This window comes from Cyprinodon tularosa, unplaced genomic scaffold (genome assembly GCF_016077235.1).
Source record: "Cyprinodon tularosa strain WSP-4 unplaced genomic scaffold, ASM1607723v1 ctg426, whole genome shotgun sequence".
In the NCBI taxonomy this organism is placed as follows: Eukaryota; Metazoa; Chordata; class Actinopteri; order Cyprinodontiformes; family Cyprinodontidae; genus Cyprinodon; species Cyprinodon tularosa.
The window spans coordinates 140,719-157,533 of record NW_024039148.1 but is presented as its reverse complement, the minus strand read 5'-3'; the positions used below and the strand labels follow the sequence as shown (position 1 = coordinate 157,533).

Here is a 16,815-nt window from a genome sequence, read left to right as displayed (position 1 = left end):
TGTTACAAGTACAGATCAACGAAACTCACCCTCTGCATTTAAGCCATCCCCTCGGGATTCCAAGCTCTATCCCCTAAGTACTAAGCTGCCACCTCCCCATCTCTTGTGGAGGTAAGAGATGTTTATGAACAAGCACAGAAAGAGGAATCTGAACCAGATCCTTCCCCTTCCAAATATTGTTAGTCTAAGAATCATTCTTACAAAAAAAGCTTTTAGTCAGAACCATTTAAATACACAGGACAGCTATAAAATATTACAGAAATGCATTTAAACAATCTTAGTGTCATGGTCTTCTTCCTACTGTGCTTTACTTTGCTCTATGTTTCCTAGTTTTATCGGTTTAATTTCTTTTTTGTTGCAATTTCTAGATTTATGTTAGTTCTCATGTTTTTCTGTTGCCCTCTTGTGTGTGTGTTCCTTTCCCCTTGGCTCCCTCGTTGTCTCCCCTCACACCTGCTCCTTGTCAGCTCGTTAGCCCTCCCTTTGTCTCTGTCAGCTATATATGCTCTCCCTCTGCTCTCACTCTTTGTCTGTTCCTTGTCTTTGCTGTCCTCCCATGCTGTTGTCCACCTACCTCGTCTCTCCCTGGCTCCTCGTGTTTGGTTTCCCCAGATGTCTCCATAGTTCTGGTTTGCTTTTGATTATTAGTTGGATTTTTGCATTCCTGCTTTTGTTTACTGTTTTGCCCCATTCAACTGCTAGAAATCTCCTCAGCCTCTCTGCCTCAACATTTGGGTCCTCCAAACCACAACCAAACCCTGACCCTGACCCTTAGTAATTTTTGTAATTTGTATTTACATTTAACATATTTATACTTTTGGGGAAAAAAAGGATTTGCTTTACTTTATTTATCATTACCTACCGCTGCTGTGCAGAATGGTACATTACGGTACATAAATTCCTAAAGTTATCACCGAATACATTTATTCTCCACACACACACATATATATATATATATATATATATATATATATATATATATATATATATATAACCATAATTATAAACTTTTTAATTTAACTTTATAGATTTATTGACATTAGAGACATTTATCTCTCCATTTAACCCATCCCCTTGGGGAGCTGTGGGCTGCCATTGTGCAGCACCTGGGGAGCGAGTTACAAGTTAATATTTATTTATCGTCAATCCATATATTGCTGTTCCTTTGGGATGTCAAAGATGAGCCCTTTTTCTCAGCTGCTCTTCAAAACAGAAAAGACAAAAATAAATAAAAAATCTGCGTTAATTATCACAAATCAGACTATTAGATATGTTGAGTCTGTTACTTCCTTCCACTGAAGACTTTTTTAGAATTTTTAAAATCTATTCTTATCTATATTCTTGTAGCTTTGTGGCCTCTTTCTTCCTCGTTGACATCGCTCCTTTGATGTGTTCCCATGTTTTTATGTTTTCCCTGTTTTCGAATCGATGCCTTTTCTTTTTACTCAGTTTTTGTGTGCATCATTATCATCCCTGGTATTGTTTAGTTTTGGACTTTTTTAGGGCATCTATTGGTGTCCCATGTCATGCCTATTAGTTATTTAATACCTTGGGCATTCTGTTAATTGTTGTTAAGTGTGGTCTATAAATAAACTAGAAAAACACTCAGAGTGCAGACCTCTATGAAGCAGCAAATTTTCACCTGTATTGTGACTTACACATACAGCTAAAAGTCACACATGATCTGGATCATTACCAAATTTTAATGAATTGATCCTTGACACAAGGAACACCTCTGATAAAAATTTTGTTAGAATCCGTTTGTAACTTTTTCAGTTATCCTGTACACAGAAAGAAAAAAGGAAACCTTAGTTTCTTTTAAATCTATTTATATTTAAGAACGTTCACACATTGTGTGTCTCCCTTTTTGTGTAACATCAGTAAAAAGGTCTGCAAAGCTCAATATTAAAACATATTTTTCAATCTAAAATTACAATGCTTCTAAAAACAATCACTTGTTCTAAAGGTTTTCATGTGGTTACCAAATGGTAACTAATTACCTAAGTACCTACGTTCTAGTTTTATTTTAGTTTGTTCAATTTTACCCAGCTTTAACAAAAAAATATTTCATTTTGCAAATCAATTAATCTGTTGATTATTTTTTCGCTTAATCGATAAATAATAGCATAGTCAAAGGTTCCTTAAATAAGATCTTTTACGAAAATAAACCAGCTGAAACAAAAACTTTTCACTTCAAGGAGTTCTGAATAGAGCATATTAACAAATGAAAAGTTTTTTTTTTTTATCTTAAATGAAAAATATTTATATATATTTTTTAATTTTGATGTAAATACTGCTTTAAGTGAGTGGCTTAAAACATTGTAAAGGCATGTTTTAGAGTTTCTAAACTCCAACTAACAATCAATCAATTACTAAATTAGTTGACTATTATTTCAATAATCGATTAAACGGATAATTGTTTCAGCCTAATACAGACATAAACATTAAACTAGCTTGCTGGATTTTCCTACCAAGTGAATATTTATAGGAAATCAGATTTATTTTATGCTTTCATATTATAAAAGATGTAAATGCAGCTTTGGAAAGTTCTTTATTATCAGATTATGTACTACTGACCTAAACAGTTGTTCTTATGCTTTGAAAAGCCTTGCAAATGAAAAGGAGTGCATCTGAATGGCAGAGCACGGCAAAACCACCCATGTAAAGAGTAATTTCACACAACAGTTTGCTGTATTGGATTTCTAAAATAAAAACGTTTACAAGCTGCTTCTGATCTAACAGCTGTGCTGCTTGTAAGGCACACCCAGCTGACACTGATTTTGAGTGCTCTAACACTATAGTTAGACTATAATGATTACTAGTAATGATCCACTAAAAGCAGTGTGTCCAAAGAAATGTCGCTGGAAAAACTAATTATAATTACTTATGTGTAACAGGTGACTTTGCTCTTAAATAAACCTGTGTGGAAAGTATGATTATAAAGTAGCAGTCACAAAGTCAAGACTCTTGTTTCCTTCAGGAAACCGTTTTAAAAATGTTAAGTGGAACGCCAGCTAAAAAAAAGCATGTTTTCCCCAGCCTCAAATCATCTTATAATCCATAAAATTACAGCCCATAAAAAAGTTAGATTTTAAAAACTATTTCCTAATCTGGGAAGGAAAAACCATTAAAATACACAAAGGCCTTCAACCAACACCTAATTAACGCAGCAACCTTTCTCTCATGCTGGCAATCATCTTCCCTATCTGCCAGATTAAAGACGTGAATGCAGATTAGAAATAGCCAAATGCAAATAAAAACCAAGGCAGGGAAGGGCAGGATAGCAAGACGGCAGGAGAAACCGAGATACTGCAGAAGTCAACTTTTCTGCTGCCCACGGTTCTGTCAAGTTAACCGTGTCATTTTAGTAGAGGGGAACAACGCTTAGATAACTGTTCACGCTGTGTATTTCAGCACTTGTGTGTCTCGTGCAAAACTCGAATCATCTGTGACAGCACTGGCAGTTGAAAATATTTTTGGAGACTGCCTCACTAAGCCTTACAAAGCCATTTTGTAGCTGCTCCTAACTTAAAGCGACTGTGACATAAAGTTAGAACTACCTCTAACAGCAAAAGTAGTGAACAATCAAGCTGGATTCAAGAAAAGACAGAACACTTTTACCTAGAGGAAGGATCATTATGAGGCTCCGTCCCAAAACCTGGACGCATTTGTTCTCAGTGTTTTTTGTTTTTTTTGCTGACCTTTGCTGATCGTAGGTTGACTCCTTTCTGCGACAGTGGAGGGTTACCACTCGATGGCCTTCGCTCCTCAAGTCCTGGCTGACAATCCACTGAGTGGGGTTGCAGGGACGTGCTCCAAGGAACGTCACTCCTTCTTTTAATTTGACCCTATGGAGAAAACAAATCAGCTGTTTACACATTCACATCCACAGAAAAGCCTGGACAACAGGTAAATAATGTTGGCCAAGTCCTCGCCTTTAATAATATTACAAAAATCTGTATAAAACTCTTTAGACACATCTAAACTTCCCTAAACGTAGAAATAAAGTAATTTCAGCCACATTTTATGACTGCTCAGACAGAAAGGAACATCATGTTCATTGTAATCCAGAGAAAGATTGATTCAGGTGGCTGTGTGTAATAAGACTCCTTCTCAGAGCCTGGATTCAGTATATAGTTCCATCTTATCAATATAAAACATTTTCATCCAAAAAGACAAATTAGTGATATATATTTTTTTATCATTTTGTGTGTTATAATAGCTCACAAGCATGTAACTTCATATAATCTGGTTTTGAAAGAATAGAAGCCTTTTTTTTGTTTGTTTTCAAATTTATTTCTTAAAATAATATAGGAAAATAGAACACAGTTAATCTTTATTCTAACATTTCCCAAATGAATGAAATATAAGGAAAATAACGAGTCTATGAATTCATTTTCTAAACTCCCTATGGGTTTTTTCAAGGCACAAGCACCAAGTTAGAGAAGACAGGAGGATAAGAATAACACTTGAGGATATTTATTAGCAGCTTAGAATGTTTTTCAGAAGTTGATCATTGAAAGATCATAGCAGTAACTGTTACAGTGGCAAACTGCTATTAAATAAGACCCCTAACCAATGTATTGTTGTCATACTGACAGTGTTCAATTGTTTATTAACACGAAATTCTTATGGTTCTTTCCTTGTGGACTTCTGTTTGAGTTTCTTTCTAAGTTTTCAGTTCCACTTTGATTTATGTTATTCTGTTTCTTCTTTTTCATTGGTTTCTTTTCCATTTTGTGTTATTTATATGCAGCTTTGTATTTCTTGGGTTACTATTTTTCTCCCCCTTGTGCCTGTTTCCTTCCCCTTGGCTCCCTTCTAGTTACTTTTATTCACACCTGCTCCATATCAGCTCATTAGGCCATTCTTTGTTCTGTTACCCATATATACACCTCCTCTGCAGTTCCTTACTGCTGGTTTCTGGTTAAATTTGTTGCTTTGTCATTTCTTTGCTCCCCATGTGTGTTTTCCCTGATGTTTCCTAGAATTTTTGAATTTCTATATTTTGTGGTTTTGGACTTTGCTTCTGTTGCCTGTGGGATTTTAAATTAAATCAGCAAAACTCATCTCTGCCTCCTAATCTCTGCAAAATCCTCCACTAAACCTTGGCACAGACATATTTTAACAATTTTATGCACTTTAATACAGGATGTATAAAATCACAAATGAATTATTCAAATTGAGAATAATTTGGAAAACTGAACTGTAAAACCTCAAAGAGGTTCCGAAAATAACACACACACACACACAAAAAAAAAAAAGATACTGGAAAACACAGTAAGATGTCAATTCAAGTATGCTTAAAATGAGAAAGTGCTGCACAAAGAGAGAATCCCGTTGTATCACTGAATGTTCCTCTCTCTCTCTCTCTCTCTCTCTCTCTCTCTCTCTCTCTCTATCTATCTATCTATCTATCTATCTATCTATCTATCTATCTATCTATCTATCTATCTATCTATCTATCTATCTATCTATCTATCTATCTATCTATCTATCTATCTATCTATCTATCTATCTATCTATCTATCTAAACCAGAGTGACTAAATTAATAGGTGCAAGATCCCAATGATGTGAGGTGAGACATTTTTAAGTTCCCCTCGTTATGCAGGATCAAAGCCTAAAATTCAGCTACATTTAAAAATTATGGGGAAATACTCCCTCTGCACTTTTACTGCCTTCTCTCATCTATTTCAAAGTTTGAGTCTAAAATATTTCTCTCATTTTTTAAATCACAGCCAACTTAATCTCAATAACAACACTAATAATTAAACTGAGGATTGCTCAATGAGAAATAATAAGCAGAGATTTTGAAAAACCTGTTTATAAATAACTAAACAAGAAATATTTGAAAGCTGTAATACTGATTCAGTTTACTATACTGCGCTTCTTGGTAATCGGTGATGAATAAGCACCCAGGCCGCTGCCCTCCAAATAAAAAAAGCAATGCATTTTTAAAATCAATATGGAAACCAACAGAAATCCTGTGAAGAGGGGATAAAGGGAATGAAGTGGTTAAAAAATATTTATGTCTTTCTAAAGAAAATCTGTTGTAGATTTAAATCAATAAAAACTGCATGGTCTTATTCTGTTTGTCCACCTTCAGACATCCCAAAAACTCTTTGCAGGGAGATGCTTATTGGACCCCACACCCACTCTCTCTTGTTGTGCCTATGCAAACGAAATAGTTCTTATCCGTACATGGTGCATGAATTATTGTCTTGCCTTCACGCTCTCACTTGCATAGAAAAAATACACCGTCTCACATAGTCTAAAATCCGGGATAATTTATCCAACTCGCGGGCAGCTGTGAACAACTATCTGTATCAGGGATCTTGAAAGTTAAGGTTAAAGGTATAGTGGGGAATTTTCCTGATTTTTTTAAAAAGACCTGCCCTCTCCAATTTTAGAAAAAAAATGCACATGCACAACCCTGTACGCGCTCTAAGAGGAAACTTCTATTAAACGCGTGCGAGAGCATGCACAAGCCCATTTCAACTTGTTCACGCTCTGTTTAAAAGTTGCTGTTTGCATCGCTAATACAAGCTTACTTTACAAAAGATTTACAATTTTCCACTATGCCAGACTCACCACCAGTAAGTGAAAATTGGGTCGAGCAAGTAGGACGGCCTTACGTAAACATATCACCAGAATGACTGACAATAAGGAGGACCACCTATTTTGATGATCCACCCGGAAAAAGAACATCCTCCACTATACCTTTAAAGTAAAGTTAAGTTCCCCTTCAGGCTTGAGACAGAATAGGACAAATGATCAAAGCAAACTGGGCTTTCTTTGTGCAACCATTTTCGGTCAACAGAGATACGTGGTCAGGGGATGCCAGTGAGTCAGAGGCAGCAGCTCTGAACCATACTGGTTTGAGCCATTGGCTCCTATGCTTTACTGTATTTATCATAATCTACCACTGCTGTTCTGTGTAGCTGCTCCTTCATACCACATATGATGGTTTTCATGTGGACCACCAATTAATATCTGAACCAGAAACTCTTAATAAATAAATAATGATGAGGTACACTCATTTCTTTTCCATCTTAACAGCATTTTGTATTTTCCATCTTTCTCTGTATGGGTTTTTTCACAACAGATTTTAGGTCATATGACTAAATGACACAAAACCCATGCCGAATCATTATACCAGACTGGATGGATGACAAAATTACTTTATTTATTGTGGGTACCTAAGTGAACCACTGTGTGTAGGAGGAGTGAGTCAGCACAGAGCAGCCCTTCCAGGGTTGAGTTGCTGACGTCAGTTCTACCACGATGAGGTCACATCCCCGGCTAAGCCAATTGAAAAAAATCAGATGCAGCATCTCCCTTTAAATCCGAGAAGGGTACCTGATACAGGATTTCAGCAGTAAACTGTCAAATATTGCCTGAAACATTTAGACATCCCTATAAGACATCTGTTTATACAATTCATAAAAAAAAAAAAAGATTCAGAGATAAGAGACTTCAACAGAATGGCCCTGGAGTTTTAACACTCTTAATAAACAAGACCAGAGTCCTTTGACTTAATTTAAGTAAAGCTAAGATACTTTAACTATAGCGTAATAAAAAGTAAACAACTAAATATTGTAAACAGGGTAAACCTAAAATAAAAAGGTTTTATTGCAGGTTCATGTCATTGTGCATCTACTTCCAAAGGAATCAGTGACTCAAGGGAAATGAACCTCATCCCATGTCCCTTTGTGAACAAGTTCATATGAGGCTCTATGTTGTATTAACATGCCTTTGATACAGCTCTACTGCTTTTACATCCAAAAGTTATAGATTCTCTCTTTCAAAAAGAAAATAACACTTTTTTTTTATTAACCAATAGGTTTACAACATCTTACAGTAAGTGTCTTTGACTCAGTGGACTAGAAATGAGGAACTGGTCTATTGAAGTAAATGAAAATGTAAGATAATCAAATGGACCTAATGCACATAGTCTAATTTAAAGGTAAAAGCACTGACATACAATAGATTCAGGCTAATGTTCCAGTGCGTAGGATAGTGGAAAGCCTGTGTGATGTTAGCCAAGAGTGACAGTGAAGTACCATGATTGAAGACCAGACAAAATTATAACAGAAGGCCAAATCACTTTCCCGGTCCAATCCATACCAGGTTGGCAGATGAGACCAAAGACCGGCCTTCGCTTTCATCTTGAATTTGTTGCTGCCCTTTTTAGATGCAATTGCCTATCTGTCATCCTATGAATATATCTGCCCTCTCCAATCAAGCCCATTTCTTTGATGTGATACCTCGTGCTGCTGGGCTGCAGGTAGCATGTGAGAAATGAAAGCGGAATCAGTGATCAACTCTAAATCTAAGGGTCTCTTCAAAAGTGTGTGTCTTTTTTTTATCCTCAGTGCTGTCATATACGTAGATAATTATGTAAAAAGGATTTCCATCCGATGTCACTATGGTATAATGAGTGTGTATGTTTTATTTTTAGTTTTCCTAAATTGCTTTTTCTTCCAACCTGAAGAGTTAACAGGTTCCACAAAAAAATCAAAAAATATATACACATAATTATTTTGCACAGCCATGTAATCTAATTACCTTTTAGCTTAACTGACTACAGCTGTCTGTCATATTAGCTTTTCTAGTTATCAGGACATCAAAGACAATACAGAAAACACATACCTGTACATGAAAAGGTGTATTCACAGAGACAGTTTTTAGTAAATTCTCATACAACTGTTTAACTAGGATTACCCATCCTTTCCAATATAGACCCCACATACATCCACTGAAAGTAAACATTATACTGTAATGGTAAAACTTTGCAGGTGTGGGTATAAGTTCTTAGGTTATAAAAATGTGTAATATGTTTTCTCTATGCTTGATAAGGTCAACTTTCCTTTTTTTTTTTCATTTTCCTGATATATTTAAAATATTTCTGGTTATTTCTTAAGAAATTCTAAATCTCTTCATCAAATAAAGTTATGCTAAAACTCATTTTTTTTAAAACAGTCTTGTGCGTGCTTTGGTGGCACAGTGGTTGGCACACACGATCCATGTATGAAGGCCTTAGTCCTTAACAGGGCCGTTCCGAGTTCGAAACCAACCAGTGTTCCTATCTCAAATCCTCTCTCATACCCCCTTTCTACTGTCCAAAAAAGAGCCACTAGTGCTGTTAAAACAAAACAAAACAACAGCCTTATTTATGATCGGATTATTTTTCTTTTTAATGTTACATCTAATAGTGTGGCCACAGTGTGTGAGGATAGGAGGAACTGACCAGTGGGATATATGTTACTGAAACAGAGAAAGCGTTTGTAGTGTCCTCTCTGGGTCCCGGTGGGGAAGCCTGGTTCTTTTATCAGGTTTTGATACAGTTCAGTGACTAGGATGTCTATCAGTGGCTCTCAGTGTGTTTCCAAATGTTTTCAACAGAGCTGAGTGTCTAAAGGGAGACAGTCATTACTCCACAGTCCAAAATATTCCGACAGAGCATTTGATGTAGGATGGTGGAAATGACTTTTATTGACTAAGCTGTCAATTTGGCCTTGTAACCAGTAAGCGTAGGACGTTCCTGCAGGTAAAATAGCAGGCAGAGAGTCCCAGTTCAAATTAGACTGATTTCAAAACAATCCAGTCGACCAAAAGCTCCTCTATATTAGTCTTTGTGTCCTTAGGAAAAGTTATGAACGCATACATATACCTGAGAAAGCTTAATGATGTCTGACTGAGAGTTATAATGTAAAGGTTGCGCTGCTTTACTTTACTTACTGTGAAATAATTCACACCTTATATTGGAGTACCTCAAGTATTCTAGGAAATAATAGATGTCTTTGAAAGCTGTGATCTTCTCAGAAGTGAATTAAAACAGAAAAGTCTGAAGATGGTTGTTAGTTTAACAGAAACCCTTCAACTTGCTTTGCGTAAGTATACCATAGGAAAGGTGCAGGGCAAAACACTTCAGAACTTGTGAACCTTTTCACACTTTGTTACGATACAGCCACAAAATCCATTATTTTTTCCTTAATTGAAATTGCTTCTTGATTTTTACTGGAACTGGACTGGGAACTTTTTTGTTTATTTAAAGCACAATGCTCCCACCAGAATTTGTTCATTTATTGATAATATGTTAGTAGTGGTTTGTAAAGTTTTGTTTAAAAAGCAGAAAAGGTTTGACTCGAACATCTTCAACATCATGTTTTCTACGTCACATAAGAGCCTGATTTAAATTGGGTTAAAAATTGTCCTCTCACCTGAGCTGCAAAAACATACAGCTCCTCCAGAGCTACCATTTGACCATGTTCAACCACCTGTCAATCAATCCTGGAAGCTGTTCAGCAACTGACCAATCAGTGACAGCAATATGTCCCAAAGTGAAATAGCCGTCCTCTGGAGGAACAGCTGCATCTTTTTGTAGTGTCACGATTCTGCCGAAGTCCACATGAAGCAGCTTTACTTTATCCGGACACTCGTAAACAAATAGAGTACCTATGCATATATTTTTAAAATTTTACTTAACCAGAATTTTAGATTAGAAAGGCAAACAAGGAACATTTTTTAAAGACTAATTTCCCAAAGGATACATGTTGTTAGTTGATTAACTTGGAATTTAGAAATGCTTACTCCACCTTATCCTGGGCATCAACATATGAGAGGGTTACCCATGACGCTTCAGTATGTGACCAGCAGGGGGCTTTGACCAAGCATCAGTATTTAATAAGCTGGGAGAATCTTTCGCTATAGGCATAAAATTATAGCAGATAATCATAAATAGCCAAAGCATAATGTTGGAAAGGCCATTTTAAAATAAATGCATATATATATATATATATATATATATATATATATATATAAGGAGAAAAACACCCCACAAACTTTAAACTGAGTTTCTTGGATGCTAAGCGTGTCACAGCGTAAGGCAGCTCTCAGAGACAGACTTTTGCAGGATGAAAATCCCTACAGAAATGGAGAAGAAAACACTATGTCAATGCACCTGGGCTCTCCTTAATCTCTGAACATGTCTCCTGTGGAGACACTGTGGCACACTCATCAGACTGTTATGAATACCAAGTATTTGATAACTAAAGAAAGCAAAGAGGCAACAAGCCTCAGAGGAAAGAAAGAAGAGAGTGTTAAGAGGCAATGGTGTTTAGTAACACAATATGCAGCTTTCAACACTGTCAGCAATCAGGGGAGACTTTGACGTGCCTTTATTGGCACCATACTAAGTCTGAGGTGGTGTTCGCTGACGAAAGAGAAGAGCATCCAGGCAGTACACAGGGAATCACACAGCACAAAGTCACGCATTCAAACTTTAAAAACCATTTCATGTCATTTTGACCCTTCCTGGGATAAATCTATTGTAACCATTCAGATTTCTCTGCTCTGTTTTGTTATAACATTTTCTCACGTCACATTCTGCCAAAGATCTGATTGCATGTTTGAGCTCCTCCAAAGCTCCTATAATAGCACCTACATACCACTCAGCTACGCGTGAGAGAAATAAATGTTTTACGGGCAAATGCGATAAGATTGAGGCTGGATGACAATGGGAGTCCCAAACCAGTGGTGTGTGCCGTGCCGCCGCAAGCTACTTTTCAGTTACATCTGTGCTCTGTTTGCGCTTGGCCCACGTGCTCCTGGCTCTTATGCATCACAGTGTTATTCTGATCATTCTCCCCCACTGAATTCTCTTGAAATCAGCCGCACAATGAGCATCTCCAGGAGGAGAATTTTGTGTTATTGCACCCTCCCGCCCACATAAACAGGGCACAGGGAATGCAGCAGCTCAGCGGGGAAGAGAAAAAAGAGGGACGCAGTGTGGGGGAATGACAGAGAGACAGCAGGACAATGCTACTTTGTGATGGCTTGTGGCTGATGCCTAATGGAACAATTTAAAGGACTGCAGTCTGCTATGAGTACAGCAATTTAGAGTACTGATTCTGCAGAAGAAGTTGGAATGAACTGTCATGTATGATGTTGTAAAATAAAAAAAAGGCACACTGAGTAAAACATCTACACTCTCATACCTAAGCAGCATGGCAAGTATACCTCATGTTTAAAGAATACATGTTAAGATGCAGAAATTCAGTTAAGTTTCAAAAATATTTTAGAAAGAATCCGAAAAGACTGCTTCAATACTATATGTGCATTTTCATATTGCAAATAGATTCTTAAAACCTCTAGGTATTTTAAAATGGTCACATTCACTGAGACTGCTATTCAGTCCATCATAAAAATATTTCACAAATATAAAACGACCAAACTGTGCCCAGCTACAAAAACTCAAAAACCCAGCAAGGAGAGCATAAATCTAAAGCTTTGGACATCTACAGATAAAATGGGATATAGTGTGGTTCTAAGAATGACTTGAGCACTTTGCCTTCTCCCTGTAAAACGCCCCTTAACATACATCCACAGCTACAATAAACTCATATACTCATGTCTTATGATGGGCATCATTAGACTTATGGGTCTTATAGTGGGCCAGCTAAAGCCAGGGTTAGACATAATGCATGTGATCATGAGCTGTAATCGTTATTGTCTTATTTTGTAACATATCCTGTCTGGCAGTATGGTAATCAGAATTGTCTTTGGCCAAAAGAGTCCCTCAAATGTAGCGTATGTTTTTGCTATAATGCTCTGCTTCCTATCTAAGTATGTAAACATATAATTAGACATTATTTTCAAAGAAAAAAAGAGTTGAGGCAAAAAGTTTAAAGGGAGGGAATGAGGTAACAATAGATATTAGATTAGATTAGATTAGATTAGATTAGATTAGATTAGATTAGATGAGCTTTATTGATCTCACAGTGGAGAAATTCACTGGTCACATATTGGCATAGTAATTAAAGAAGGTGCAAACTAGGAGGAAAAGGTGCATTAAGTATAAACAATATATATACAGTATATCAAGGTATATACAGTATATCAAGATAAATACGGATTAAGGTGCAAGTGTACATGTATGAGAAACAAAATACAAATACGAAATGAAAAAAAGAAAAAAGTACAAGGGAGTAACACAGAGATTTGAGGTGTCATATGTACAGTCAGGATGGCTTATATACAGGTGGATCGATTTTTACATTAAAGTGTAGTACATAAGGAACAACAGTGAGGTAGTGGTATGACTATTATATCCACATATATTGCACAGTCAGCATATTGCACAGAATATTGCACAGTCAATAAATAAAAAAAAACTATAATATAGTTGCACAGTGGTTGTTACAGGAGTTATTGTGGTTATAGTGCAGTATAATATAGTCTGGTGGCAGCAGGAATGAATGACCTGAGAATATGAGAATGAAGATATGATATGAGAATGAAGAGTAAAGTGAATAGAATTTAGTAGGATCTACTTTTACACCTGCAGAGGGTAAGAGAACAACAGAACTCAGGGTAACAGTATCTCAGGGACAAACCAACCAACTCATTTATCAGAACACCACAAAAAACTCACGCTATAATTTTAATACAATATGTATTCAGTGTCATCTGTGTCTATAAACAACAGGATCCAAAAACCTATGGGTGTATGTGTGAGAATATCTGTAAACGGAAGGATTTTCCATAAAATAAGCCTAATAGCTGGAGTTAGAAGCTAAACATGGATGCATTGAATGTTAAGTATAACTGCAGTGAAAGGAAGTACAGCTTCCACTGTACCCTTCGAACACATTTAACTCTAATGTGATCAAATATTGTAACTACTTATTCCAGCCATTGCGAGACAATTACTGTAGAACCTTTGAATCATGCTTACTTTAAAGAACGACAACATTTATTTGTCATCAATTCACACTTTCGGCAAACCACGTAATTAGCTTGTTGGATGAAGACCCACTGCTGTAAATGTCCACACCTGACAAAGATGAATATCCCATCATGCCCCATCACTCAAATTATGCTAATCTAAATGTTTAATGGATTTATTTTTTTATTTTATTTTTTATCCTGTCTGGAAAAGTGGTGACAGAGCCAAGATAGGAGTTTTGCTAAATCAGCTTAAGCTTTAGTCTACTCCTATATAGAAATCACAGGGGGATTTATTGGATAAAAAGGAACTTAGGCTGCAAGAACTGTAAGATTAGAGATTGTTTCATCCTCTGCAGTGTCTCAGCTTGACCACGGCTGGCCTAAGGTCAAAGCCTGAGTGTCAAAGCATTAAAGAGCTGCTGGCAAATCTGCTGAGTTCAGACTTATTACTGACATTTTTCCTTTTGATCAGATAGATTAAATAGTGTCAGTAAGGCCAAATTGTGCCTTAAAGAAAGTATTACAACCCCTGGAACGTGTTCATTTTTTTTACATTGCAACCATCATCTTAAATTAGTTTTTTATAGGATTTTATTCAACAGATCAACACAAAATATTGCAAGTGGAGTAAAAAGGTTTTCACAAATTTAGAGGTTTTCTTTCAGGACTGGTCTGTATTTAGCCCAATCTAGCCACTCTGACCACACTTACTGACGGTGCATAACTTAGACTTAGACAACTTTTATAGTAATTTTGTATAATCAGAGTGTATATTAAATGAAATTTTGCTTTGTACAGCTTTCATGACATTTCCATTTCTTAAAATGCAGCAGTGATCCAATGTAAACAGTGTGGGAGAATAAAACATGGTGAAACTCACTGATGAGGAATTTCAGAGCATTAAATACAAATGGTGCAATTATGCATTTTGATGCACAGTTTGTGACATGATTTATGATTTTTAACAGTTCAGCTGTCTGATGGCAGAGGGGAGGAAGCTGTTTCGGAATCTGCTGGACCTGCATCAAAAGCCGCGAAGCCTCTTCCCAGAGGGCAGCAGGGAGACCAGGCCATGGTGGGGGTGTGAGGGGTCGTTCATAACGTCACGGGCTTCAGACACGCAGTGCTGGGATGAAATGTCTTAAATGGATGGAAGAGCCTGAGCCTGATGATCTTCCTTGCTGTTCTCACCACTCTTCTCACCTTCGTCCAGTCTGCGGCGCTGCGGCCTCCACGCCACACAGTGAGACAGCTGGTCAGAATGCTCAATATGGTGCCGTTTCCAACGGCGTGATGCACCACCATGTTTTCCACAGGAGGTTGTACATTCAGTGCTTTCTATCTGATCTGTGGGGCAACAAAGATTTGCTACAGCTTTCTCAAACCTCTGATGACTTAAGAAAGGAGCTAGATATATATTCACATTAATTACACACAAGCAGAGTCTTTTTACATACATTTATGTGAAAACCATACAGAAGAGAGGAAGTCAAGTAAGGAAATGGGATTATTGTGCTCTACATCCATATATATAATCATTGGTTTGATTTAAAACGAAGACATAAACAGGCCAGAGAAAGGCCAGTGTTGATGCATAAAACTCATGAAGATTCATTTAAACTGTGATATGAGCATGAAGCTGAGACTGGCAGACTGTCTGCTGGCTGTCAGCATGGCCACTTCAACAAATTATTCCTCATCTTAGCCGCGCACCAGCCTTTTCTTCTGCTATGAATAATTCATCTGCTTTCCCTTTTTAGCCATTCCAATGTCAAATTGTGTGAACTATGAAAAACTATTTAGAAATACCACCTATGAGTACAAATATTAGCATTTATCCAAAGTATAGATTGGAATATTTCGGCTTTTACTCAACATATCTGAGCTGCTGTAGTAAAATCCTCAGCTTGCCAATAAGAATCTAAAACAATGCAAAAACATTAAACCATTACGCTCCTTCTGTTTGTGTTGATGGGGGAGCCGCTAAGTGCTGTTAGCACGTTTCACAATAGTATTTTACCCGCATGCCAGGAGATAGATTTTGTTCTCATTTCCGAATCACACAGCAGAGATTATAGAAACACCCACTGTTTTGCTGAGAGACCATAAAAGAGAGGCAGAGAGCATTAGGATTGGAGATCTGTTTGCCAATTACTTTGCCTTTTGTGTAGACACGGGGTGAGCAAAGAGAGGGGAACATCTAAAATCCCATATGAAGAATTCATGCGATTGCTATCATGGTGCGAGGTTTAGTGGTATCCTCGCAGAATGTGTCCACCTAATTGGATTTTCACAACATTCAAGTGCACAGCAAGAGACAAAACATCGCACAAGGGGGAAAAATCAGAGGAAAGAAATGGAAATACAGGGACAAGTGTTCTTCTTAAGAGTTTTTATTGTCCTAATATCAGCTTAGACTTTGCATTTTCTGGTTCTTTAGAAGAAAATGTCTCTTTTTAAGGAGACTGAGTTTACATAACTGAGTTAAGTAGTGTGTTGTTGAAACTGCGTCTTTAGAATGTGCTTGAGAAAGAGCACAGGAGCTTATTGAAACGGCAACATAGTTCCTATTATTTGGTCTACTACGAATTATGAGATTATGAGCTGGAGTTAACATGGTCAACATTTTGGGCATATTTATATAGAGGACAGCATTTCCAGCATACCCCTTTTAACAATAATGCTCCTATAATTACAGAATTATTTAATGTGAACACTTTTACATTATTGGCTAAGAGGACTTTAAAGGACAAACATAATTTGGTGTGCATCTCACCATAGGCATAACCTTACTCCGCCAGATGAATTTGCTCCGCATATCCATCTGAAAACCTTCCGTTGAAGTAATTTTGGGAAGGGGGGAAAATACTGGTTAGCTGATTGGCCTATGTTGGTGATAGACGGGCCAAATAAACCAATCAGATCAACGAAGCATATGACGTACTAACAGAGCGACATCGAAAACACAACCACAAGCCAGGCTACTCTTGCCGAAACCAGTCGGGAGAAGAGCAAAAACATCTTTTCCTCTGAGAAAAGCCTCCAGAGCAGTAATTCTCTCTGTAATTCTGATAAAACTTGCT

The 16,815-nt window shown here is 37.0% G+C and overlaps 1 protein-coding gene across 1 annotated transcript in view; it reads right to left on the bottom strand.

The window, feature by feature from the left end:
• Window positions 1-16,815, bottom strand: part of si:dkeyp-14d3.1 (transmembrane protein 132C) — a 257,247-nt gene that overhangs the window by 122,763 nt on the left and 117,669 nt on the right. Inside the window, exon 3 of the mRNA XM_038299362.1 lies at window positions 3,702-3,848. Within this exon, the coding sequence (XP_038155290.1) occupies window positions 3,702-3,848 (147 nt within the window). The remainder of the gene's footprint in view (window positions 1-3,701; window positions 3,849-16,815) is intronic.